Source organism: Dromiciops gliroides, chromosome X (assembly GCF_019393635.1).
Source record: "Dromiciops gliroides isolate mDroGli1 chromosome X, mDroGli1.pri, whole genome shotgun sequence".
In the NCBI taxonomy this organism is placed as follows: Eukaryota; Metazoa; Chordata; class Mammalia; order Microbiotheria; family Microbiotheriidae; genus Dromiciops; species Dromiciops gliroides.
Genome location: NC_057867.1, coordinates 41,138,015 through 41,162,942, shown reverse-complemented (window position 1 = coordinate 41,162,942; position 24,928 = coordinate 41,138,015). Strand labels below are relative to the sequence as shown.

Genomic DNA, 24,928 nt, shown 5'->3' with positions numbered 1-24,928 from the left:
GATCAGGTAGTTTTTCTATTTATTATTTGGCTTGATAAAACCCATATGGTATCCAATACCCTAAATAAGTGATAGGTGATTAATTTTATTGAACAAGTATTTTTACTGGTCTATTAGTCTGTCAAAAATGAATTGTAGGAAGTAATGCTTTTTCATGTGTTATCTGTTTTCTCTTGTTTTTTTTTTTTTAGTAGATATATATAATGTCAACCCTGGTTTGGGTTTTTTTTTTTTTTTTTCATTTTGAGTGTGGATCTTGGCCTCAGATAACCTGACTAAAGGCCTTGCCTCTAAAGAAGAGGTTCTTGGCTTTTTTTGATGTCCTGCACCCCTTCGACCTTTTAGTGAAGTTTTTTTTTTGACAATTTAGAAAAATGTTTTTTACATGTATCAAACAAAACACATAGGATTAGGAAGGAAACATTGGAATAAAGAAGTAATTTTTCTCCCATCCAAGTACTTGTGAACAGAACACCCTTCCATCCAGGAAATTTATCAGTGGATATTCGTGAACCCCAGCTGAAGAACCTTTGCTCTAAAGCAAAGGGTTTTTTTTGTTGAATAAGCACTGGTCAAGGAATCAGGAGACCAAGGTTGATCTCAGTTCTGACTTCCCACAACTTTACTCCTTGGCTTTTGAAAATGCTATAGTTTGCTTTAGTAGAACTGATCTTCCCTATGTACCCAGTTAAAGTTTTATGTTCCATTTATTACCTAATTTCTATAAATGATGTTTAACTCCAGTTTCCTAGCTTGGTTTCTACTTTGAGTTTGCAACTGATGGATCATGGGGCTCACCTTAGACATAAGTCGGTCATTCACCAAACATTTATTAAACACCTGTTAAGCTCTAGGCACTATGCTAGGTACTTGGGGTAGAAGGAAAAAGAATGAAAATATTTTTACTTGCAAGGAGCTTACATTCTATTAGGGGAGACAGTTAAACACCCCCCATTCTCCAAATCACTGGTTGAGGTGGGGGAATTAGATTACTTCTTGCTATCATCCACAAATGCTCCAGTTCCTATAGATGCTGAAATTAATTTATTTGATCAATAGTTATCAGACCTCTGCCTTGCAAACCCCATCTTCACTGTGCAATCTTTTCCCTACTTTTAGGTATCTTCATCTGGATGGAGGTACAAAAAACATTTAATTGATGTGTGTTTTCTTCTTTTTATGCCCTTCAACGTTATCCCTTTCCTCCATTGAAACTCCTCCCCTTTGAAAAAGAAATACAAAAATATCTAATATAGTGACCACATCTTATATTGTAGACAATAGTCTGTACTAGTAGCTCTCCGTTTCCCTGTTATGGGGAAGATGTTCTGTTTCATTATATATTCTCTGGGCCCTTCATTGGTTTCTAATTAGTTTGACTTCCTTTTACTGATCTTTTCTTGTACTTCTTCTCTTGATTCTTATTTTACTCACCATCAGTTCATAACCATCTTCCCTTGTTTCTCTGAAACTGTCATATGTTAATTCTCACTGCATAGTATGTTCCATTACATTCATATGATGTAGTGTTTTTTTTAAACCATTTTAAGCCATTAGTTAATGGGCACCTCTTTTTGTCTCTTTGAAAAATGCTGTTATGAATGTTTTAGATCTTCATGTGTTACTCCCTTTGGGTATATGCCCATTAGTGGAATCCCTGGGTCAAAGGATATAAAGAGTTGGTTCATTTTTCTTATGTAATTGCAGATTAAAATGCAAAATGGACTGACCATTTCATAGTTCCTATCTTAGTTTTCATGCTATATCTTAATCAGTGACTAGAAGAAAAAGCTTTGAATTATACTTCAGAAATTCACCACATTAGCAGCTATCGTCAAACCTTATCATTTCCACAAACCTTTATGCTCTGAAAAATCGAGTACTTTCCTTCCCTGTAGAGCTTTTACATATTTTATATCTATTAATATTTACCATATTATAAATTAAAGTATCTTGTATTGCAGAAATAGTTTTGAACTTGCAGACACCCAAGGGTCACCAGACCTCTGCACTAGACTAATGTTTTGGGATCTTTTGGGGCAGTAACTTAGATATATCTTGGTCTTTTGCCTGTGCTGTACAAATCAAATTTGAGTCTTGGATTTATTTCACTGTAATTTGAATTTATTTTACCTATTTGAGGGAATATTATGAAAATCCTGGGTTTTCTTTAATGAGAATTGATCTGTATTGATGCTTTTCTTCCTTTGGAGAAGTGAATTTTTTTTGATATGACCATTAACCTAAATTATGAATACAAAATTAAATATTTTCTAGAAATCTTCATAGTGATGTTTTAGTTGTTTCAATTTATAGAGAATAATTTCTTTTGTCAAAATAGTTAACATTGTTGAATATTTACTTGAGGGTCCCGTTAGTGAGTAGTCAACATAATATAGAATGGGATTTTCTTATGGTACAAAAATATTCCATGACATAGACCAATGTTAAGGCATTCCTTGTATTTTATTTTCATGTCTTCTTTTTATTATTTTCCTTTCTTTTTAACCTTTTCCGTCACTTTTTCTTAAGGATTCTTGTACACAAATTCCTTATGTTTGGTTTCTATCATTTAATTTTTTTTTTTTTTTTAGTGAGGCAGTTGGGGTTAAGTGACTTTCCCAGGGTCACACAGCTAGTAAGTGTTAAGTGTCTGAGGCCGGATGTGAACTCAGGTCCTCCTGACTCCAGGGCCGGTGCTCTATCCTCTGCGCCATCTAGCTGCCCCTAACACTGTTTTGAAAGCCCTTCTATCATTTAATATTAATGTGATTATCATACTTAACACCTCTCCCCTCCCATTCCCTTTCATCTTTTTGGAGGAAAATAACTTTGAAGCCAGTTATGAATATTATGCTACTTCATTATTGTACTGGTTAAAATTTGCCCTTAGATTTTGATTAAAATAGTTTTAGTGTAGTGAAGCTTAGAAATGAGAAGTTTGAAATGTTTTTTTACTCACACCCCTCCCCCTCCCCTGGAGGGTTAAGTGACTTGTCCAGAGTCACACAGCTTGTGAGTGTCAAAGTGTCTGAGGTCAAATTTGAACTAGGGTCCTCCTGAATCCAGGACCTTTGGGGTGTGTGTGTGTGTGTGTGTGTGTGTGTGTGTGTGTGTGTGTGTGTGTGTGTGTGTGAGTGAGATGTTTTTGTTTTTGTTTTTGGCAGGGAAATGAGGGCTAAGTGACTTCCCCAGGGTCACACAGCTATTAAGTATCAAGTGTCTGAGGCCGGGTTTTAACTGAGATCCTCCCGATTCCAAGGCTTGTTTTTACTTTTAAAATGGGGTATTTGAAGTAGAATATTAATTTAAGAATACATAGATGATGCAAACAACAAGTATAAAGATGAGACATCTAACTTAATTTCATTGCTTCCTGGGAGGAGTTGTTAATATTGCCATTATCATTTCAGATTTAGGAATTTTTAATTCAAAGAATTTCTTAATGGTACTTATTTAACTGGATTTTCTTAAAATTCCCTCAGGTGTATATATAAAGAGTGAAGAAAGCAAATATTTCAAGGCATTGGTTAACTTTATGTACTGTCTAAAAGAAGAACTAATTATGACATAGGTGAAAATAATTTATACTTAATTTTAATTTTTTGTGTGTGCTTTTAGTTTCAGGCTGATGGAAACAAACCAGAAGAAAAAGAGAGAATGGTAAGAGTTTAGCAAAGCATAATATCATATAACATTTTGGCTAGGCACAACAGCATACAGAAAATTTTCATTGTGAACCTGTTTTAGCCATTTGTGAGAAAGTGCTTTATGATATTTTAACATCAATTACTTTTTGAGTTTTTCGGATTAGCATCTTCATTTTGTGAAGTTGTTTAGAAGGGCAAAGTTATCATTCCTTTCGAAAGAAAAATCATAGTTTGTTTAAGATGGGTGGGAGAAGGGAAATATGATTGAAAGAATTAGGAATGGGTAAGAGAGGGAGATTAAGGCATGCTCTAAAAAAGGAGGGTGGGCACTGTTGACAAAGGGTTAGGGGTAGAAATTACACAATCTTCCTAGTTACATATATTTTTAGATAAATGTGTCTTGTTTCATATAATCATTTCTGAAAATCCGTATGTGATATAATTTAAAATTTATTGGCAGCAGCTTTTGATTTGAAGGACACATAATAAATTTCCTTTGTATTACTTCTTTTACATTTTTGGGGGATCCAAACAATGAGAAATAAGAAAATTTGAGTAAGCACGTACATAGGTGGCACCCTTGTAGTCATAACCTGTCCAACCTGTCTTGCACATATCTCCAAGCAGAGGGCAATTAGGAAAAAAATACATATACATGTACATACACATATATTTTAAGAAAATAACTCCTTATTACTAAAACATAATTTTATAACTTAGAAAACTAGTTCTCAAGAAAGATTAGAACAATATAATTTGGAACAAATGTTTAAAAGAACATAGCAATCTTTGTTTAAAATAAGAGTATTTAGGGGCAGCTAGGTGGCGCAGTGGATAAAGCACTGGCCCTGGATTCAGGAGGACCCGAGTTCAAAGCCAGCCTCAGACACTTTACACTTATTAGCTGTGTGACCCTGGGCAAGTCACTTAACCCTCATTGCCCTGCCCCCCCCCCCCAAGAGTATTTAATTGAGCAAAATGTATTTTGCAGTTTCCAGTAAAATCAAATTTACAGGTGCTTTTGTCCATGTCTTTTAGCTTATGACCTTTCTTTCCGTTAGCTATGTACTTGGATTTCCCCAGTTAGGACTGGTCTTGGTGGACCTAGACCATGGCTTTCTTCTTGGGATCTCTTAAATCTACCTTTTGCAGGGATCTATTAATTGTTGTTGTTCAGTTTTTTCATTTATATATATTTATTATATCCAACTCTTCTTGACCCCATTTGAAATTTTTTTGGCCAAGATACTGTTTTTCCCCCCATCTTGTTTTACAGATGGGGGAACTGAGGCAAACGGGGTTAATTTGACACTGGGTTAATTTGACACACAGCTGGTAATTGTCCAATGCCTAATATCAATTCAGGAAAATGTCTTTTTGACTCCAGTTCTGACACTCTGTCCTCTGTGCCACCTAGTTGTCTGTATCTAGGATCTAACTAACTCAGATTCAAAGCAATATAACGTCCTCCTCTATTGATTCCTTATTCACTTCCCTTATGGCCATGTGGAATTACTAACCATATCAACGCTTAAGGATTCAATTCATAGTAACCCTGATAACCTCTTTTTAGTGCTTAAAATATGTAAGGATTTCTATAACTGGTAGCACTTGTCCCTATCTATTTCTTTTTTTCTTTCTTTTTTTTTTTTTTTTTTGGTAGGGCAGTGAGGGTTAAGTGACTTGCCCAGGGTCACTCAGCTAGTTAGTGTCGAGTGTCTGAGGCCAGATTTGAACTCAGGTCCTCCTGAATTCAGGGCTGGTGCTCTATCCACTGCGCCACCTAGCTGCGCCCCCCCCCTCCAGCTGCGGCCCCCCCCCCCCCCCTTTCCAATATAGACATTAATCTGTACTTTCTCCTTAAGTTTTCTATTGACAAACTTTTTTGGAACTGTTCAGCATAAAGAAACATGTTTAAACATATTTTGAACAATTAAGTAAAGTTGTCTTTTGGGAATAAAGAATCTTTTACTAAAGTAGACAAAACTTTTAATTTTACTTTTGTCTAAATCAGCATTTTCCTGCATCAGGTTTGCTTAAATTGGAATAAGCCAGTATAATCAAATTTCTCTATGTGAGATTTGGCTTTTCTTACACTAACATGTCTGGAATATAAAGTAAAATGATTACTGCCAGTTAACATTATTGTTTCTACTTTCTAGCTGCACATGGCCATTGGACTACTAATAGAGACAACGAGTAATTCAATTTAATAGTTTCTTTAGTAATAATCTTAGATTGGTCAACCTTGAAATAAAATTATTGTTTTTGGTCTTACCTGCACTTAAATACTTAATCCTGAGTTGGTAAAGAATATCATTGCTTGTTATTTCTTTACAGTTATTTGGTGTCTCCCCCCTCCTCCCCCGCCTTTAGACTATTAACTAAATTCAGAAGTGGATTGATTATAAATATTTTGAATTTCTTGATTTTTTTGAGTTGGGTTTATTTCTTTGTTCATTTTGCAGCAAAGCATAATATGCAGCAATTTGTGTACTTTATTCCCCTAGGTTTGAACATATTCTCTTCTGTGAAATCAGACAATCTGGGGTTGCATAGATAAAAATAAAGTGATCCTCAAAAAGCTTATGTATATACTTTTATAAGAATATATATATGTAATACAGGGAAATTTTGGGAGGGCAATAGTAGCTGTGGTATTAGGGTAGGTGGTACTTTAGTTCAGTCTTGGAGAAAACAGTGTATTATTAGAGTAAGGGAGGAGGAAATGCATTCCAGGTCTAGCCCAGAGACAAGGGAGATGTGAAATGCTTTGTGTGAAAAACAAAACCCCAGTTTAGCTCAATCTTAGAGTATAGGGTAAGAAGGAAGCAATACATAATGAGGTTGGAAAGTTAGGTTGGGGTCAAGTTGTGAGTGCTTTTAAAAGCCACAGATGGGAGTTTACATGTAATAGGGAGCTAGTGTAAGAGAGTGACACAGTCAAAGGAAAATGTGTTAAAGGAAAATCACTTTGACAGTTGTGTCCTAAGAAGAGGAGGCTGATTAGACAGTCACTGTAATAGTACTGGTAAGAGGTGGAGGACCTGAATAAGGTGATGGTTGTGTAGGTAGAGAGAACATGGCAGATTAAAAAAAATCGGGCTGTAGAGTTTTCTTTTTAAATGGTTAGGGTGAGAGAGGGGATGGAGAGTTGAGGTTACAAAGCTGATGTACTTGAATGTTATTCAATTTCAGTAGTGTCCTTTTCTTTGTGACTCCATTTGAGATTTTCTTTGAAAAGATACTGGAGTGGTTTGCTATTTCCTTCTCTAGCTTATTTTACAGATGAGGAAACTGAGGTAAACAAAGTTAAGTGATTTGTCCAGGGTCACACAGCTAGTATATGTCTGAGGCTGGATTTGAACTCAGTTCTTCATGATTCCAGGCCTGGTGACTGCACTACCTAGCTGCCTTGAAGAGTAATAGTACCCTAAAGGGAAAGAGAAAACTTCAGAAAAGGGTTGGATTTTTATGGAGAGATAATAAGTTCTGTTTGGGTAAAGGTCAGTTTGAGATGTCTGTGGGTATCTATTTTGAAATGTCCAATAAGTAGTTGGTGATGCAGGGCTCAAACTCAGAAGAAAGACTAGATTGGATATGTAGAACTCTGGGGTTCATTTACATAGTATCATAGCATAGCTTGAGGGAATCGGAGGATCTACTGAAATTTTTTTTTTTAAAGAACAGAGATGATTTGATTATATTTGTAGGGAACTGGGAACAATAAGGAGAGATTGAAGATTGGCAAGAGGGGAAGTCAGTTTGCTTGTTTTTTGGTGAAGCAATTGGGGTTAAGTGACTTGCCCAGGGTCACACAGCTAGTAAGTGTCAAATGGCTGAGGCCGGATTTGAACTCAGGTCCTCCTGACTCCAGGGCCGGTGCTCTATCCACTGTGCCACCTAGCTGCCCTGGGAAGTCGGTTGGAAAGATGAGGTGCCAGAGCCAGGAAAACATGTAAAAAGGTTGCCCTTGGCAAAGAGAAAGGGCCATGTCTTCATCAGAACTTGTAGTAGAGGAGAAAATGGGGGATGTCAAGGATTTTAGAGATTGAAGACAGGATAAAAGGGAGCTTATAGTAAATGGCTTCAATTTTCTCAATAAAATAAGAAGTGAGGGAGTTAGAAGCCAGAGGTATGGGAAGTTTGAGAAGAAAAAGATTAGGAGGAAAGGCTTCTTTGGAGAATGGGATAGGGAGTCTATTAGTGAGGACTAATAGGATTGCTTTGTCGTTGTATGAAGACTTAGTTGAAATTGCATACCAAATTTGTAGTCATCATGGTTGTATGACTTTTTCCAGCTTTGTTCAGCAGCAGTTGTGTAGGAACAGAAATATTAGATGTTCAGAGGAATTCAGGAATGGGATTTGGTAAGGCCTGATTGAAAGTACAATTGGGTGAAGGATTTGAGAGTAAAGGACTTTGTGGAATTGATCATCAGAGGACGGGAGAACTAAGAGCATTGTCTAGGGAGGAGAGGGTAATCAACAGTGTCAGATGCAACAGATAGATCAAGAAGAATGAACATTTAGATTTGAGGATCCAGAGACCAATGATAACTTTGATAAGTCAAGCATTTGGAGAAATATACTAACTCTTGTTATTCCCATATTAATATGTTCTCTGTTATATAGTCAAGATATTTCATGCTTATTGTTAGTGATGTTTCTGATCTATAGAATAGGCAAATAGCACCAGCTGATTTTGTGAATTTTTTCCCCCCTTTTTTGGTAGGAAACTTTGCTTAGCTGCTTGCTGAGTATTACTGACCAGGTGCTACTTCCTTCTCTTTCTTTGATGGATTGCAATGCTTGTATGTCTGAAGAACTATGGGGAATGTTTAAGTCATTTCCATATCAATACAGGTAAGCATTGGTATTTTTTTCGTTTTGAACCCTGTCAATTTTTTTACATTGGCTTTATTTAAAAAGATATTAATTAAGAAGCCTTTATTTATAAATAAAATATATTTTATATATAAAAAAGAAAACTTTTTTTTTTGGGTGAGGCAATTGGGGTTAAGTGACTTGCCCAGGGTCACACAGCTAGCTGTGCCACCTAGCTGCCCCAAAACAAAACCTTTCTAACAAAGGTTGGAAGGAAAACAAATTCCCAAATTGTTCATGTCAAAAAATGTGTATGGGGGCAGCTAGATGGCGCAGTGGATAGAGCACTGGCCCTGGAGTCAGGAAGACCTGAGTTCAAATCCGGCCTCAGACACTTAACACTTAGTAGCTGTGTGACCCTGGGCAAGTCACTTAACCCCAATTGCCTCACCAAAAAAAAAATGTATCAGTCTGTACATTTTGTCTTTTACTTTTTGAGGAGGAGGGTAGGTATCATTGGTCTTTTGAAATCATGGTCACATTTATTTGAGTTTTTAAGTCTTTCAAAGTTACTTGTTTTTACAATAGTATTACAGTATCAGTGGTTCTTATCTATTGGGGATTGGCCTTTATTAGAAATTTGAACCAGTTCCTCTTATAAAATGTCCCAAAAGTCTTAGTGCAGTAACCTTACTATTATAAACACACTTATAAAAAAACCCTGAAAAGTTAATTAAGTTAATTAAATATTGATGTCTCATCAAAATTCAACATTATCAATGTTTTATATTATGCATTGTTCTAGATGATTTTAGAACTTTATGAATACTTGGAACAGCTGTAGCTCAGTGACTGAATAGATTGCTTTCATAATCCTAGATTTAAGATTATTTAAAAAATGAGATTTTGATACATTTTTCATGTGATAAGAAAAAGTGTAATGGAGATACATCAGGTGACCAAGCTGCCAAACAATAGGACCTTCACTACTGATCAACTGGATTGAGAAAACATCATCTAGAAACCGTCCCGTATGCAATGTATATTGACAGGGTTGCTCCATCTTTTCTTTCTTTCTTTCTTTCTTTTTTTTTTTTTTTTTTTTTTTTTGGTGCAATGAGGGTTAAGTGACTTGCCCAGGGTCACAGAGCTAGTGTCAAGTGTCTGAGGCTGGATTTGAACTCAGGTCCTCCTGAATCCAGGGCTGGTGCTTCATCCATTGTGCCACCTAGCTGCCCCTGCTCCATCTTTTCAAAATTAAATGTCATTGTACAAAATTCACAAAAATTAAGTATAAAAATTTTAAATAATTAACTTTCACACGATTTTTTTTGGGTGAGTTTGCTGCATGTATATTTCTAAATTTAATAAAGCTTGAAACTGCACTTAAACTCTTGTTTTGGGACATGCATGATATATAAATGAAATTTTATCGGTAATTTTTCTTGCATTGCTTCTAAGCTTATAACGTTTCTTCTTCCCTCTCTGTTCTTTAAGGTATCGTCTGTATGGTCAGTGGAAGAATGAAACTTATAACAGTCACCCACTTTTGGTAAAAGTTAAAGCTCAAACAATAGACAGAGCGAAATATATAATGAAGTAAGGTTTTAAAAATTCTTATTTATTATTTTATTTTATTATTATTTTATTCTTTATTTAATCGAATCATAATAAATTTAGATTGTATGCATAAATGTTGGTTAGTCCTTGAGTCTCAACTTCATGGGTATCATATTAATCTAGTAGCTATTTGTATGTTATACCTATGATAAATGTTTAGGGAGCTCTACATGCAATAAATTCTTTTGAACAGACTGCAGTATAGTATCTAAACAGCTAATGTTGTTTCATTGAGCAGGAAAAATGAGGAGAAACTAATATGGATGCACAAGGCATTCCCCAGCCAATGTTAATTTTTAAATTAAATTGTTAATTAAATTTTTTTTTTGGCGGGGCAGTGAGGGTTAAGTGACTTGCCAGGGTCACACAGTAAGTGTCAAGTGTCTGAGGTTGGATCTGAACTCAGGTCCTCCTGAATCCAGGGTCAATGCTTTATCCTCTGCTCTACCTAGCTGCCCCCAATGTTAATTTTTAAAAAGATATGTAGGATATGGAATCAAATTCAAGTAAAAGGACGATTGCAAAGGTGGTGGTGGTGGTGGTGTTCCTTGTTCTTGAAGAGGACCATGAAATTAGGGAGGTGATGTCTTGACTTGCAGTGAATTGGATTTAAGTGAGGAAGGGTTGTGCAAAGTCACCAGCCTCAGTCTCTCCTCCAGAGCCACCTGGGTCCAGTGGCTAGATATACATAAGGACAATTGGAGATAGCCCTGGGAGATAGCCCTGGATGTTTGAGGCAGTTGAGGTTAAGTGACTTGCCCAGGGTCAGACAGCTAGTAATTAGTGTCAGGTGACTGAGGCCATGTTGGAACTCCTGACTCCAGGGGCCAGTGCTCTTTTAACTCTTTTAACTCTTTTCACCTAACTTCCCCCTTGCAAAGGCATAGCATGGTATTGAATGTAAGACTGCCTTCAGGAAAGAGAAAGTTCAGTGAGTTGAGGTTAGCATGCAAAAGTTGTTGTTTTTTTCCTTTTAAGGTATATTGGGGAAGAGAAGTCAAGAAACATTTATTTATTTATAGATTTATAATTTATATACAAATAATATATATAATATACCTGTATATTTCTATATAAAGAAATATTTATGTTTATCTAATATTTATGTATATCTAATTTACATAAATATATCTAATTTATATATACACATGTATGTTTATTTATTGTGAGGCAATGAGGGTTAAGAGACTTTCCCAGGGTCACACAGTAAGTGTCAAGTGTCTTGAGACTGGATTTGAACTCAGGTCCTCCTGAATCCAGGGCTGGTGCTTTATCCACTGCACCACCTAGCTGCCCCCAAGAAGCATTTATTAAGCACAATTATTATTGTCTAATGGGGAAGACAACGTGGAAACTTTAGTATAAAGTTAGATGGAGGATGCATTGGCGATAATTAGGAATTAGTAAGAGGAATGGGAAAGGTTTCTTGGAGAAGGTGAGGTTTGTAGAAGCTCTCAGAAAGGATAGAACAGCTGCTTATGGTGGATGGGATGATAGATAAAAGAGAAGAGGCAGAAGTACTGAATTTTTATTTTGCCTCTGCTTTCTCTGACAAAGTGAATGATCTTTGCCAGGAAAGAACAAAACAAAAGATGATAGAGAGTATAAAAATGACTGAGATAGTAAGAGATCATTTAAACTGCTTTCTATGAGTTTTTCATCTGAACAAATGAACCATATATATATATTATTGGATACTGAAAGAATCCACGAATGGAATTACTGAGTGTTCTATCTGCTTTTATTTTGAAGTGGTTTTTTTTTTTTTTTTTTGGCTGTTGAAAGAGGTCTAGTGGAAATTAAAAAATCCCTTTTGGCAGGAATCTTAAGTTTTTCAAGAGGTTTTCCTGGTTGGTTTTTTGTCTCATTTAAACTTCTAAGAGGTTTCTATAAGAGATTTTGGGGAAGCTAGGTGGCACAGTAGATAAAGCACCAGGCCAGGAGTCAGGAAAACCTGTGTTCACATTTGGTCTCAGACAAGTTATTAGCTCTTTTGCCCTGTCATTTAATCCTGTTTTCCTCAGTTTCTTCATGTGTAAAATGAGCTTGAGAAGGAAATGACAAGCCACTCTAGTGTTTTTGCTAAGAAAACCCCAAATAGGATCACAAAGAGTTAAACACCACTGAAGAAAATGACTGATCAACCAAACATTGGGTTTTTATAGAAAACCAAATTTCAGCAGTGAAGACTAAATACTGGTTTGTGTCAGTTTAGATTGTCATCCTTAAGGAAGGTAGTACTTGGAACTGCTAAATTATCTAGTAAATATGTTTATTCCAGTTTTAGATTTAGGGAGAGTCATGCTCTTTTTAATATTTATGCAGTGGCATAATTTTGAACTGAACTTTGTATCTGAAAGATCTGAATTCAAAATTTGGCTGAAGACACTTAACCATGTGATCTAGTCAAGACAGTTAAGTTCTTTCTGTTTGCCTCAGTTCTGGAAAATCGTGATAATAATCCATTGAGATTTGCAAAGCATAGGCTCATCAGGCCCTGATTCGCTATTCAACTGTAGCAAGACTGTATAAGGTGTGAAGAGAATGCAGTCTGAATCGAATTAACATGCTGAAACTAAAACGTCCGTTTGTTAAATTAACACACAGCCAGAAATAAGCTTTAAGGTGATCTGTTAAAACTCTTTAAGGTGTATTTTATTTAACTTTTTGTTGCTGATGGTTTTCAAGGAATTCCATAATTCATCATGTTAGGGACTCTTGGATCAGTAATTCAGAGTTATGAAGCAGAAGCATTCCATGTCTGAGTGTGAAATTACAGCTTGCTAAGTAGAAAAGAAATACTGGAATGCTATTGAAAAAAGGAATTCAGCTGTCATTTACTGAGGTACCTACCAAGTGCCAGATGGTTATTGAAAGCCAAATGCGAAGCAACCCTTACACATCTTTTGTTGTTGTTGTTGTTGTTGTTGTTGTTGTTTTGGTGTTAAGTGACTTGCCCAGGGTCATACAGCTAGTAAGTGTTAACTGTCTGAGGCTGGATTTGAGCTCCAGTACTCCTAAATCCAGGGCCAGTGCTCTATCCACTGTGCCACTGTGTGTGTGTGTGTGTGTGTGTGTGTGTGTGTGTGTATGTATGTATGTATGTGTGTTTAATTTGTTCTTTTCCAAGAGAATATAAGCTACTTGTGGACTACAGACTTAGATCATTTAATCAGATTTTAATGATCTGAGCTTTAATAATAAGACTTGGGCATGATACTATGAACTTTTTGGTAGTTGAATATGGTTTGTTATTTGAACTTAGTTATAAAAATATGAAATTATTTCTAATGTGGTCATTTTTCTTTGCATATTTAACTACTCAACATTTAATAATTTCTGGGTTTATTTTTATTTGTTTTTTTTTTTAGTGTAGTTTCTCTGAAGAGTTAAAGTTACTGTCTCTTCTTTTTAATGGGGAGTATCTCAAACCATACTATAAATAAAACCACCAGGTCTTTTGGGGAAATGGGATCAGTAAGGAGTAGAGAAAAGAATAAAATCAATAAGTCACTTTGCTTGTTTTGACTGTGAACAGTAGAAATTATATGGGCCTTATTATAATTTCTTTAGGTCTCTCATAGATGTTAGTAACAAGATTATGTATGTTAATCCTTGGATAGAGAAATTGTGAGTATGGTTCTGTGATTTTAATGTTGGAGGGAACTATATAAATCATTAAAGCCTTTATACTCTTGATTATTTTGAATTAATGTTGATTTTTTTTTTACAAAAGTATTTGACATTGACATCCTATATATATATATATATATACACATACATATATATATATATATAAATAATTATTATATATATAATTTTTTTTTTTTTTGGTGAGGCAATTGGGCTTAAGTGACTCTCCTAAGGTCATACAGCTAGTAAGTGTCAAGTGTCTGAGGCTGGATTTGAATTCAGGTCCTCCTGACTCCAGGGCCGGTGCTCTACCCACTGCGCCATCTAGCTGCCCCCTAAATATCTTTTTTTTTTTTTAAGTGAGACAATTGGGGTTAAGTGACTTGCCCAGGGTCACACAGCTAGTAAGTGTTAAATGTCTGAGCCCGGATTTGAACTCAGGTACTTCTGACTCCAGGGCCAGTGTTCTATCCACTGCGCCACCTAGCTGCCCCTAAATATCTTAACACAGATGGTTTTTTGATTGTCGCAAAAACAATTCAGGATGGGCATTTACATTTAATTACTTTACATGTTTTGGTAAAAACTAATGTTTTGAAAGTAACAGATATATGAATTTTATAGTGGAGAGAGAAGTTAGCTAAAATGGTCCCTGCCACTTTTTCCCCCCTCTATTAGGCGATTGACAAAGGAAAATGTGAAGCCTTCTGGAAGACAAATTGGGAAACTGAGTCACAGCAATCCGACCATTTTGTTTGATTACGTATGTATTAAGCTGCAAGTTAATGTAAAAAAAACTTTCAAAAGACTGGTTTTCATTTTTATCTCTGTATCAAAAAACATTTTAGATGATTTCACGTAAACATTTCCATTTTCAACAAACTTCTTAGATGATGTTTAAGATTCATTTTCCTGTAGGTTATCGTGTTAGCAAAGGAGATATATATATATATATATATATATATATATATATATATATATATATATATATATATATAGTACTTAGTAACCTTAAAATGCTTTATAAATATTAGGTTTTACTGATTTAATTTAAACGGGAACTTTACAATTTTAAATTCAGTTTTATTTTCATTTCCAATTATTTTCCCTCCAACTTCCCTTTCCTTTAATTCGAAGGCAAGAAAAACAAATCCTGTTAGAAATGCCTTGAAACAAATTATTTTATTATTAACCATATTCCCCCCCACCCCTTACCCCCCACTGAAAAAAGGAAAATGAAACCAAAATATCGATTTATAATGAATCCTTTGGAATTGTGATTATTTGTTGCATAGATCAGGCTTAGTCTTTCAATATTTTTATATTTACAATATTATTGCATAAATTAAAATTATAGCTTTACCAGAAATCTTCGGTGAGGCTAAATATAGTAGTGTAATTTATATACTATATCTATATCTATCTATAACAGTGCAATTTATTTACTACATAATATAGAATTATAATATTTTGATGAAATTTTTTAGTAATATGTACTAGTGCTACTATAAAACTATAATTTGTGATTACTTGTTTTCATAATGGCATTATTCTAAATAACTTTTAATGAAAATTTTTTGTGTGAATTGGATTAATTAAGAGTGAAAATGAATCATTAAATATTAGATGCTTACTGTACTGATGTACTGTGAAAATGCTTGTGTTGCAGGCCAAATACAGCACTAATTTCTTTGTAATAGAGAAGTTTTAAAAAGTGTTTCACAGGAGATGCTACCATTTTATAGTTCTAAAAGGTTTACCTTATTCATAGTATTATCATTAGAATAACCATTTATCTACATTTTCCTCATAGCTCATATAAGGTAGATGGTACAAGATAGATTTTGTTATTCGCAACTTTAAAATTCATTTAATTAAAAACCAGCCCTTAAATGATGTATAAAAATATTCTCAAGACAGTTTGCTATAAAATCAACTAAGATGGGAATCTAAACTTGAAAAGGGTCTTTAAAAAATTAATTTCACAGCCACTGATGGCTGGCGTATCCTAGTTAATTAACCATGTTTGATGGTGTTCTAAATTTTAAGTTACATCTTTTCTTTTTCTTGCAGATTTTATCCCAAATACAAAAGTATGATAACTTAATAACACCAGTAGTTGATTCATTGAAATACCTCACTTCATTGAACTATGATGTCTTGGCCTGTATCCTTCTAAGCAAAGTAGTATGGAGATCTTAGAAATATGAAACCAATGCAGGAAAAATGTAGCCCCAAACAAGTGGTTTTAAACATGTGCACGACAGACCAACAGATATATTTAACTGGGCAAGTTAATCTGTTTCCTATTTCATCATCTGTAAAAAGTAATAATAGCACTTCCCTCACAGGGTAGTTGTGAGGATCAAATGATAATATTTATAAAGCACTTTGTATGGTGCCTGGCACATACAAAGTGTTTTTTTTATAAATATTAGCTATTATTATAAACTATTATTGTCATTAAAATGTTAACAACACTTCACGTGCTTTGTTATTTTTTAAAAGAAAACATATTTTTTTCAATTTATTTTTATGCAGTCAAATGGAGTGGGAAAGCAATTCTTTAGTGGTCTACTGGAAACACAGACATTACATTGACCACAGCCCTTGAGTCTTGAAAGTTTCTTTCATCTTTTTTTTTTTTTCTTTTTGGGCGGGACAATGGGGGTTAAGTGACTTGCCCAGGGTCACACAGTTAGTAAGTGTCAAGTGTCTGAGGCTGGATTTGAACTTAGGTCCTCCTGAATCCAGGGCTAGTGTTCTATCCACTGTACCACCTAGCTGTCCTCTTTCATATTTTTCAATAGAATAATGGAATATTTATTCCTTCCACATTGTGGGGGTTAGGGGCACAGCACCCTTGTGATCTGGAAAATCCTTATAAAATCTTTTATCTTACCAGAGAAGTTCGAATTTTTTCTTTTTTGGGGTGTTTAGCATACTTTTTTTTTTTTTTTTTTTTTTTTTTTTAGTGAGGCAATTGGAATTAAGTGACCTGCCCAGGGTTACGTAGCTAGTAAGTTCTGAGGCCGGATTTGAACCCAGGTACTCCTGACTCCAGGGCTGGTGCTCTATCCACTACACCACCTAGCTGCCCCCGTACCTTATTTTAAATGTGGGCTTTGTGTTTGGTCATAGGCTCTGTGCTGTCTTCTGGCCTTTGGGTTTTGGCCGTTGGGTATCATCTGCAGCTTCCTCAAAACTCCCTCCAAATTCCCGTTTAATTTCTTAACGTCAACCCGTGATATATTGAAACCAGGATTGGGGAAGTCATGATGTGGAAGGGATTATTATTCCATTACATATTATATAATACATTATATTATATATAATTACACAATACATTATATAATCTAACACATTACATAATTTATGCATATTATATTTCATTACATATTATATTACATATAACTATTACATTATATTATTGGTGGATGCCTCTAGCTTCTACTGCTTTTCTACCATAAAACAAGCTTTTATAAATGTTCTTGTTATTGTATAGGTCTTCTTTCTTTGATCTCTTTTTGGTATAGTTGGATATATATGGTATAGTTGTACATATATGTACATTTTAGTGACATTTTGGCTATATGTGCAGCTTGCTTCCTGGAATAGCTGGATTGTTTCACAATGCCACTAAAATTAATATGCCTGTTTTCCTGTGGTCTCTACGACATCTGTCATTTCCTTTTTTTTTTTTTGGCCCACTTTGCCAATATGTTGGGTATAAGGTGGAACCTCAGAGTTGTTTTTTCCTTTAATTTATGATGTGACATTTAAAAAATATAATAATAATCATTTATCCAAATTATTTTTATCTTGGTATATGATGTGTTGTGTTTTAAATCTGATTTATGTTAGAATATTGTCCATTTTTCCTAGCAGTCCGTGTCATGTCCTGTTCTCCCCCCTTCCCATGTGAGCAAAATTTTCCTCATAGTTTTGTTAGAACTGAAACAACTTAGGTTTATTGTCATTTTTATTATATTGACATAGCCCAGCCATGACCATTGAATAGCCCTCAAGGTATTGTTTTACTTCTTTATGGTGCACTTTACATTTGAATCTATGTAAGTATTTTGTATGCTTTGATAGATTTATCCTCAAGCATAATAGGCATTTTGTAGTTATTTTGAATGGTAATTCCCTTTCTAGTATTGTCTCTTGAATTTTGTTATTTTATAATTATGTTTTCAGTTTTTCTGGGTTTATTTTGTAGCCTTCAATTAGTAGTTGTCTCAGTATCTTTTGATTTCTTAGGATTTTCTAAGTAAACCATATCACGTATTCTATGCATTAATTGTTGTACTTCTCCCTTTCCCCTTCAATTTCTGTAATAATAATATATGCCATATCGCATCCTAAGGTGCTATAAAGATGTCCGCTATTATAGTTTTGATATTATGGGCTGTCCCTATTTGACAGATGAAGCTTTTGTGGCCTCAAAAAGGTGAAATGAGTTGCCATGGTGTCACAGAAAGGATTTGAATCCAGATCTCCTGACTTCAGAGTCAGCTTTCTTTCTCCTTTACCATTCTACTTCTTGGAGTATACAGAGGAACGACCATTTTTCTTCATTATTTCTTATGTTTAGATGGGTTTTTGTTTTGTAGGAAGAGGAAGAAAAGATTCTTTTATTTACCAACCACCCTTTGGCTTCACGTGATTGGGTATATTTTGCCTTCTTAGAGTATGGACAAGAGACTAAGAATAAATGCATTTTCTCTAATAACTGTAGTTAGAAAATGGAATTTTTACAGTTTTTAAAAATCAGCATAAGTTATGTTTTCCTAGAGGGAAATTAGTAGAGGCTTTGAAAAATAAATGTTTTCCTTAATACTGTATAAGATTGCATCATTGAAGCTTTGGCTAATCCAGAGAAGGAAAGAATGAAACATGATGACACCACCATCTCAAGCTGGCTTCAAAGTGAGTATTGTTGTTCTTGTTAGGGGAATTAATATTGTTAGGGGAAGCTTCCCTAATATAAATAGCTACTTAGGGTAGCCAAGTGGGGCAGTGGATAGAGCTCTGGATCTGGAATCAGGAAGATCTGAGTTCAGATTCAGCCTCTCAGATACTTGCTATGTGACCCTTGGGCAAGTTACTTTACTTCTGTCTGCCTTAGTTCCCTCAAATGTAAAATGAGGATAACAAAATCACCTACCTCTTAGGGGTGTTTTCAGGATCAAATGAGACAATGTTTAAAGTGCATGTATGTTGCCTGGCATATGGTAGGTGCTTAATATATGCCTATTATTATATAATATTGTTAAGGTCTTCAAACTACTAACAGTTTAGAGGTGAATAAATAATTATCCATTACAAAATACTCTTCAGAGCTATTATTAAATATACAGATAAAATCAACTAGTCTTCTACCCCTTCTTAAGGCAAATTTAATTGGATAGTAATATGCTATGTCATGAACCCCTTTTAATTACATTTCATTTCACTTCATGCCTAGGCTTAGCAAGTTTTTGTGGTGCAGTTTTTCGTAAATATCCAATTGAGCTTGCTGGTCTTCTTCAGTATGTGGCTAATCAGCTAAAAGCAGGAAAAAGGTATGTATAAAATTTTTTCTTTAATTAGTACTTTAAAATTCATTATTCTGAGTGTCCAGCCATTTTTGAGTTCTGCTATACGGAGTAACTTTATTTTTTTTTAATTCATGTATTAGACTGTGAGCTTTTTTAAATTAAAAATTTGGGGGGGGGTGGGTCAGTGAGGGTTAAGTGACTTGCCCAAGGTCACACAACTAGTGTCAAGTATCTGAGGTTGGATTTGAACTCAGGTCCTGAATCCAGGGCTGGTCCTTTATTCACTGCGCCACCTAGCAGCCCCCTGAATAACTTATTTAAACAAAGAAAATAATAGGTACAAAACCTTCAATAATCTAAATATATAAAATAATAAAAAGCAGCTGACCTTGGATTAAAATCTGTGATCAATATTGGTTCCACAGGACACATCACTAGACATACCACCCTTCTCTTTGTAGAGAAATGGGATACTGTTGGTGCCAAATTTAGAGGAAGTAGCCATGTTCATTGTTTTTTGTTTTGTTTTGTTTTGGTTGGGCAATGAGGGTTAAGTGACTTGCTCAAGGTCACACAGCTAGTAAGTGTCAAGTGTCTGAGGCCGGATTTGAACTCAGGTCCTCATGACTCTAGGGCCGGTGATCTTTCCACTGTGCCACCTAGCTGCCCCCATGTGTTCATTGTCGATCTTGTGGCCTGAGCCTGTGGTTCAGACAGAATGAGACACTCACAGATCGTCTTGACATTTAGCAAAATAATTTTACAGTATCATGCTAAATATATTCAGTTGGATGTGGTTCCCCTTGCCTTCCACATTTACCATTGTAATGTGCCGGGGGCAGCTAGGTGGCACAGTGGATAAAGCACCGGCCCTGGATTCAGGAGTACCTGAGTTCAAATCTGGCCTCAGACACTTGACACTTACTAGCTGTGTGACCCTGGGCAAGTCACTTAACCCTCATTGCCCTGCAAAAAACAAAACAAAAAAATTAGGGGGGCCAGCTAGATGGCGCAGTGGTTAAAGCACCAGCCCTGGATTCAGGAGTACCTGAGTTCAAATCCAGCCTCACACACTTGACACTTACTAGCTGTGTGACCATGGGCAAGTCACTTAACCCCCATTGCCTAAAAAACCAAAAAAAACCCCAAAAAACAACCCCCCAAAAAACCAAAACAAAAAACCATTGTAATGTGCCTAGACAGTGAAGTGACTCCTCAAGTCCTGTGTTTTTAGATTTGAGTAACCAGGAATTTGAGGGTTCAAACCTTCTCCTGGAACAATTAAGTCTCCAGGACACTTTCTTTTCCTTTTAGGGGAAATCTAACCTAATGTTTGTAGAGTATTTGTGGATCTTCCTACAAATTAACTTTTTATTTCTGATGAGAAGAACTTTTTGAGGAGTAGGAATGATATTGGAAGATTTCTTTGGTATTTAAAAATGAAGAAAAAACAAACACAAGGAGTCATAGACGTTAGTAAGGTGTGAAATGTGGATTTTGTGCCCTTTCACATCTAAGTACAGTTTTTGTGTTTTTCTTGTGTTGAGATCATATAAGTAGAAAAATGTACACAAAAACACTCCACTAAAATATATCTAAGATTAGTGAACATCTAATGAAGACAAGGACCATGATTTAGTGGAAACAATACTACATTTAGAGTCAGAGGATCTTGCTTTGAATCTTAGCCCTACCACTTACTATCTTTGTGTCACTGGGTAAGTTACTTCCTCATTCTCATCCTAAGTTTCCTTCTGTAAAATGAAGGAGTTGGACTATATGGCCTCTTAAGCCTCTGCCAGCTCTGGGTCTATGATGCTTTGTGTAACCTTTACTAAAATTTCTTTTTGCTGGGCCCCACTTTCCTTTTTAAACTGATGAGGTCCCTTTGAGCTCTTGCTCTAAGAGCCCATGAAGCAGGCCTTTTTGATGAAGCTATGGATTTAAAAAAAAATTTTTTCCCTCCAACCTCCTCTGAAAACAAGAAAAACAAAACCTATTAAAAATAAGTATAAAGTCAATTCCATCATTGAAACAAAGGTTTCAAATTGTACTCTGAATAGGTGGGTAGCATGTTTGAGTCCTCGGCAATCATAGTTGACCATTGTGTTCATATTAGTTCCTAAGTCATTCAGAATTGCCCTTTTTTGCAATATTGCTGTTGTAGAAAATTGTTCTCCTGGTTTTGCTCATTACTCTGCATTACTTCATAGAAGTCTTCATATACTTCTCTAAAGCCATCTTTTTCATTATTTCTTATAGCACTATAATATTCCATCACATGCACATACAATAACCTATTCAAACATTGCCTTTTTTTTTTTTTTTTTTGCAATCTCAAAAAGGTTCTAGAAATATTTTTTCACATGTTAAGTTCATTTTGTCTTTCTTTGACCTTTCTGAGGTATGGGCATAGATGTTTAGTAGCTTTTGAAACATAGTTTGAATTGCTTTCCAGAATGGCTGGACCAATGCACAACTCCACCAACCGTGCAGCAGTACCTGTTTTCCTCCAGCCTCTCCAGCTTTTTTCATTTCCCCTTTTTGTCAACTTTGCCAATTTGATGGATGTGAAGTTATAGATATTTTCCTATAAAATATTATTTGTATGTTACCAAAATTAACTTATTAACAGCCAAGCTTTTGTGTATTTGAGAGAATAGTTTTAATGCTGTAGATTATACATATACTCTTATGATAGATCACTTTGTACTTTTGGTTATTATTCCCAACTACCACCAAGCGGCAAGAGTACTCTAATCTTTTAAACATGACTCTTTTGTAATAGTAACATTTATATTTGGAGGAGGAGGAGGAGGTACTCATGCCTCTTTCCTCAAATGGTTCTAAACTTAAGAATTTTAATTTTAGAGAACAGATTGCTTATATTTTGAAAAGTATTTAACCACTGACTTGTGCCACAGTCAAAGATCTAATATTATATTTATATTCTGGAATACCACCAGATGCTGTAGTTTTCCAGATAGGCTTCATTCCTGACAGGTGCCTACTTTTTAAAGAAAAAATTAGAAAACTTAGTTATTATTACATTGACCCCCATCTTCTTGGTACCTCTAGCTTTTCCTAGCTATTATGCTTTTCCCTTTTACTGTTCCATATTATTATACCCACAGAATTGTAGGCTTTTGCCTATATATATATATATATATATCTATATCTATATCTATATATATATATAGTCATTCTTTCTATCTACATCTCTTTAATACTTAGTATATGCTGCCTGGTACGCTTAATAAGTATTTGATTACATTTAATTGCTAGGTTTTTGGCATATACCAGTTTCTTTCCATATTTACTTTCTTTGGAAATAGAGTTTTAAAAAATTTCAAAATCATTAAAAGAAAACCAACACTTTTCTCTTAATTATTGTATAAATTCTTGCTAATGAACTTGAAAAATTACACCTGTAACTTTTAACTTTCTGGTATCCTTTATGTGGATAGTTAGACCTGTGAAAGATCTCTCACCTGTTCTTCCTCCAGAGAGACAAAGGATGGTCTTAGAATCTATAAAGCTTTGTTTTTGAGGTTAAATCTGTGCTTGAAAGGAAATTCTTTAAAGTCAATATTTCAGGATTAAAATATGTAAGTATTGGCATTGGAGAGAAAAGTATTGGAATGTAATCTGGTTTCTACTCTTCTTTTCCTTGGCTTTGAATACCGACTCATTGCTTTAGGAAGCCATCTGTAAGCTTAGTTTAAAAAACATCTAATATGCCAAGATGGGGTTTTGGGGACTTAGTTTGAGATTCTTATACATTTTTTTCACTGAATATATGCTTTAAATACTTTGATTTTCATTGTTTTGAAGTGATGTTTTTTATCCTCTTAAAACTTTAATTTTCATTTTTTCACTTTTTTTTTTGGGTGAGGTAATGGGGGTTAAGTGACTTGCCCAGGGTCACACAGCTAGTGAGTGTCAAGTGTCTGAGGTCAAATTTGAACTCAGGTCCTCCTGGATCTTTATCTACTGCACCACCTAGCTGCCCCCAAAACTTTAATTTTCAAACTATATTCCTGCTCTAAGGTAATTTTTAGAAAAAAATGCATGTTTAACAACTTATTTCTAGTAGTATTTTCTTATATACACATATAATGAAGTGGAAGCACATTATATTTGATAGCTGGATTCTTGAGTTGGGAAGACCTGGGTTCAAGTCCTGTCTCTGACCTTGGAATAGGCTTTTTAACCTCTTATAATATCCTATGTACAACTCTGTAAGATAATAAGTTGCTGAATGATTACAAATCTACATCAAGAAAAAGGGGGCTTTCGCTACGTCAGTGAAATCGCAGGTCTATTTCCTTTCCACAATAAAATGTATGTTTTATTTGAATCATGTTATTACAACATTAAAATATACTCCTTCTGTATTTTGAGTTTCTCTTATGAGCATATTTCTTATTTTCCTTTTGCATAGCTTTGACCTACTTATTTTGAAAGAGGTGGTACAAAAAATGGCAGGAATTGAAATTACTGAAGAAATAACAATGGAGCAGCTAGAGGCCATGACTGGTGGGGAACAACTTAAAGCTGAGGTGAGTTGAGTATACTTTGCAATGGCTATGTAAGCTCAACCTAATTTTTTTCCTCTTATAAAATATGCCAATTATGAACAAGTTTTTGAGTGTATTAAAGAACAAAGTCTACATGGCAGCATTAATTAGATTTGTTCTTATTTTACAGTTATGCTTTATTTTTTTAAAAGGTGCTCTATAGTTTCTGCATTATACTTCATTCCTGTTATACTTCAATCAATGAATGTATTATCTCATAGATGTGGATACTCCCAGGATTGGCACAGAGCACAACTTATTCGTGACTCCTTTGCAAGTGTTGTCTTTTTTCCATAGGTACTGCACAGGTAATCTAGTTGCTGTGCTGGAGGCCTTCTGTAGGTCTTCTAAAAAAACAAACGAAACCAAAACATTGTGGGGCCCCCCTCCCCCCCCCAACACTTTTCATTAGTTCCAGCACAATACTGTTGTTTGTCCATCCTTATGTTTCGCCACATAACTGACATATCTCCTTTTCTGCTAATATATTTTCTTGATGAATTCTCTTCTGCTTCTTCTCTCTAAGTTATGCTACACTTAACTCAAGTCCATCATGCTTCCTTCCATTTTACTTTGGGTCATCTGCATCATGTAAGGTGACTCATACTTTGATTTTTGTTGGTTGTGGTGATCCACACATCAATAACCAATTCTGTCGGTATTGCTAGGAGAAAAGTTTTGTAAAAAAAAGAAATTCTTAGCATTAGTTAGCATTGTTAAGCATAGCACAATTTCCTAAATGTAGTAAAACTCACTCTTTCTTCCTATTCAATTTTGAATCCTGCTCATTGTTCATCTGCTTTGTATGTGCCAGTTACATGTATGTCCATGTCTGTATGTGTATATACATATACCCACACATATACACATATAAAGTAGTTGGGTGGGGGCATGGGCTAGAAATAGTTATGTATTAAATCATTGAACTGGCCATCGAACTACATGTCATTGTCTGGCCAATAGGCATTTTTTAATCCATTTAGTTTTTCCTCAATGAATTATCAGGCCTATCTCTTGAATAACTATTGATCTCATTGATAAAAGTCCTGTAATTTTCTGGCCTTCATGTTAACAAA

General features: G+C 35.0%; 1 protein-coding gene across 1 annotated transcript in view; it reads left to right on the top strand.

Annotated features, from left to right (window-relative positions):
* The window catches only part of THOC2 (THO complex 2), a 90,989-nt gene that overhangs the window by 32,761 nt on the left and 33,300 nt on the right, over positions 1 to 24,928 (top strand). The window contains exons 13-21 of the mRNA XM_043974635.1: positions 3,622 to 3,663; positions 8,385 to 8,515; positions 9,974 to 10,075; positions 13,670 to 13,726; positions 14,408 to 14,492; positions 15,803 to 15,896; positions 18,581 to 18,661; positions 19,200 to 19,296; positions 23,717 to 23,834. Coding sequence (XP_043830570.1) covers positions 3,622 to 3,663; positions 8,385 to 8,515; positions 9,974 to 10,075; positions 13,670 to 13,726; positions 14,408 to 14,492; positions 15,803 to 15,896; positions 18,581 to 18,661; positions 19,200 to 19,296; positions 23,717 to 23,834 — 807 coding nt within the window. The remainder of the gene's footprint in view (positions 1 to 3,621; positions 3,664 to 8,384; positions 8,516 to 9,973; positions 10,076 to 13,669; positions 13,727 to 14,407; positions 14,493 to 15,802; positions 15,897 to 18,580; positions 18,662 to 19,199; positions 19,297 to 23,716; positions 23,835 to 24,928) is intronic.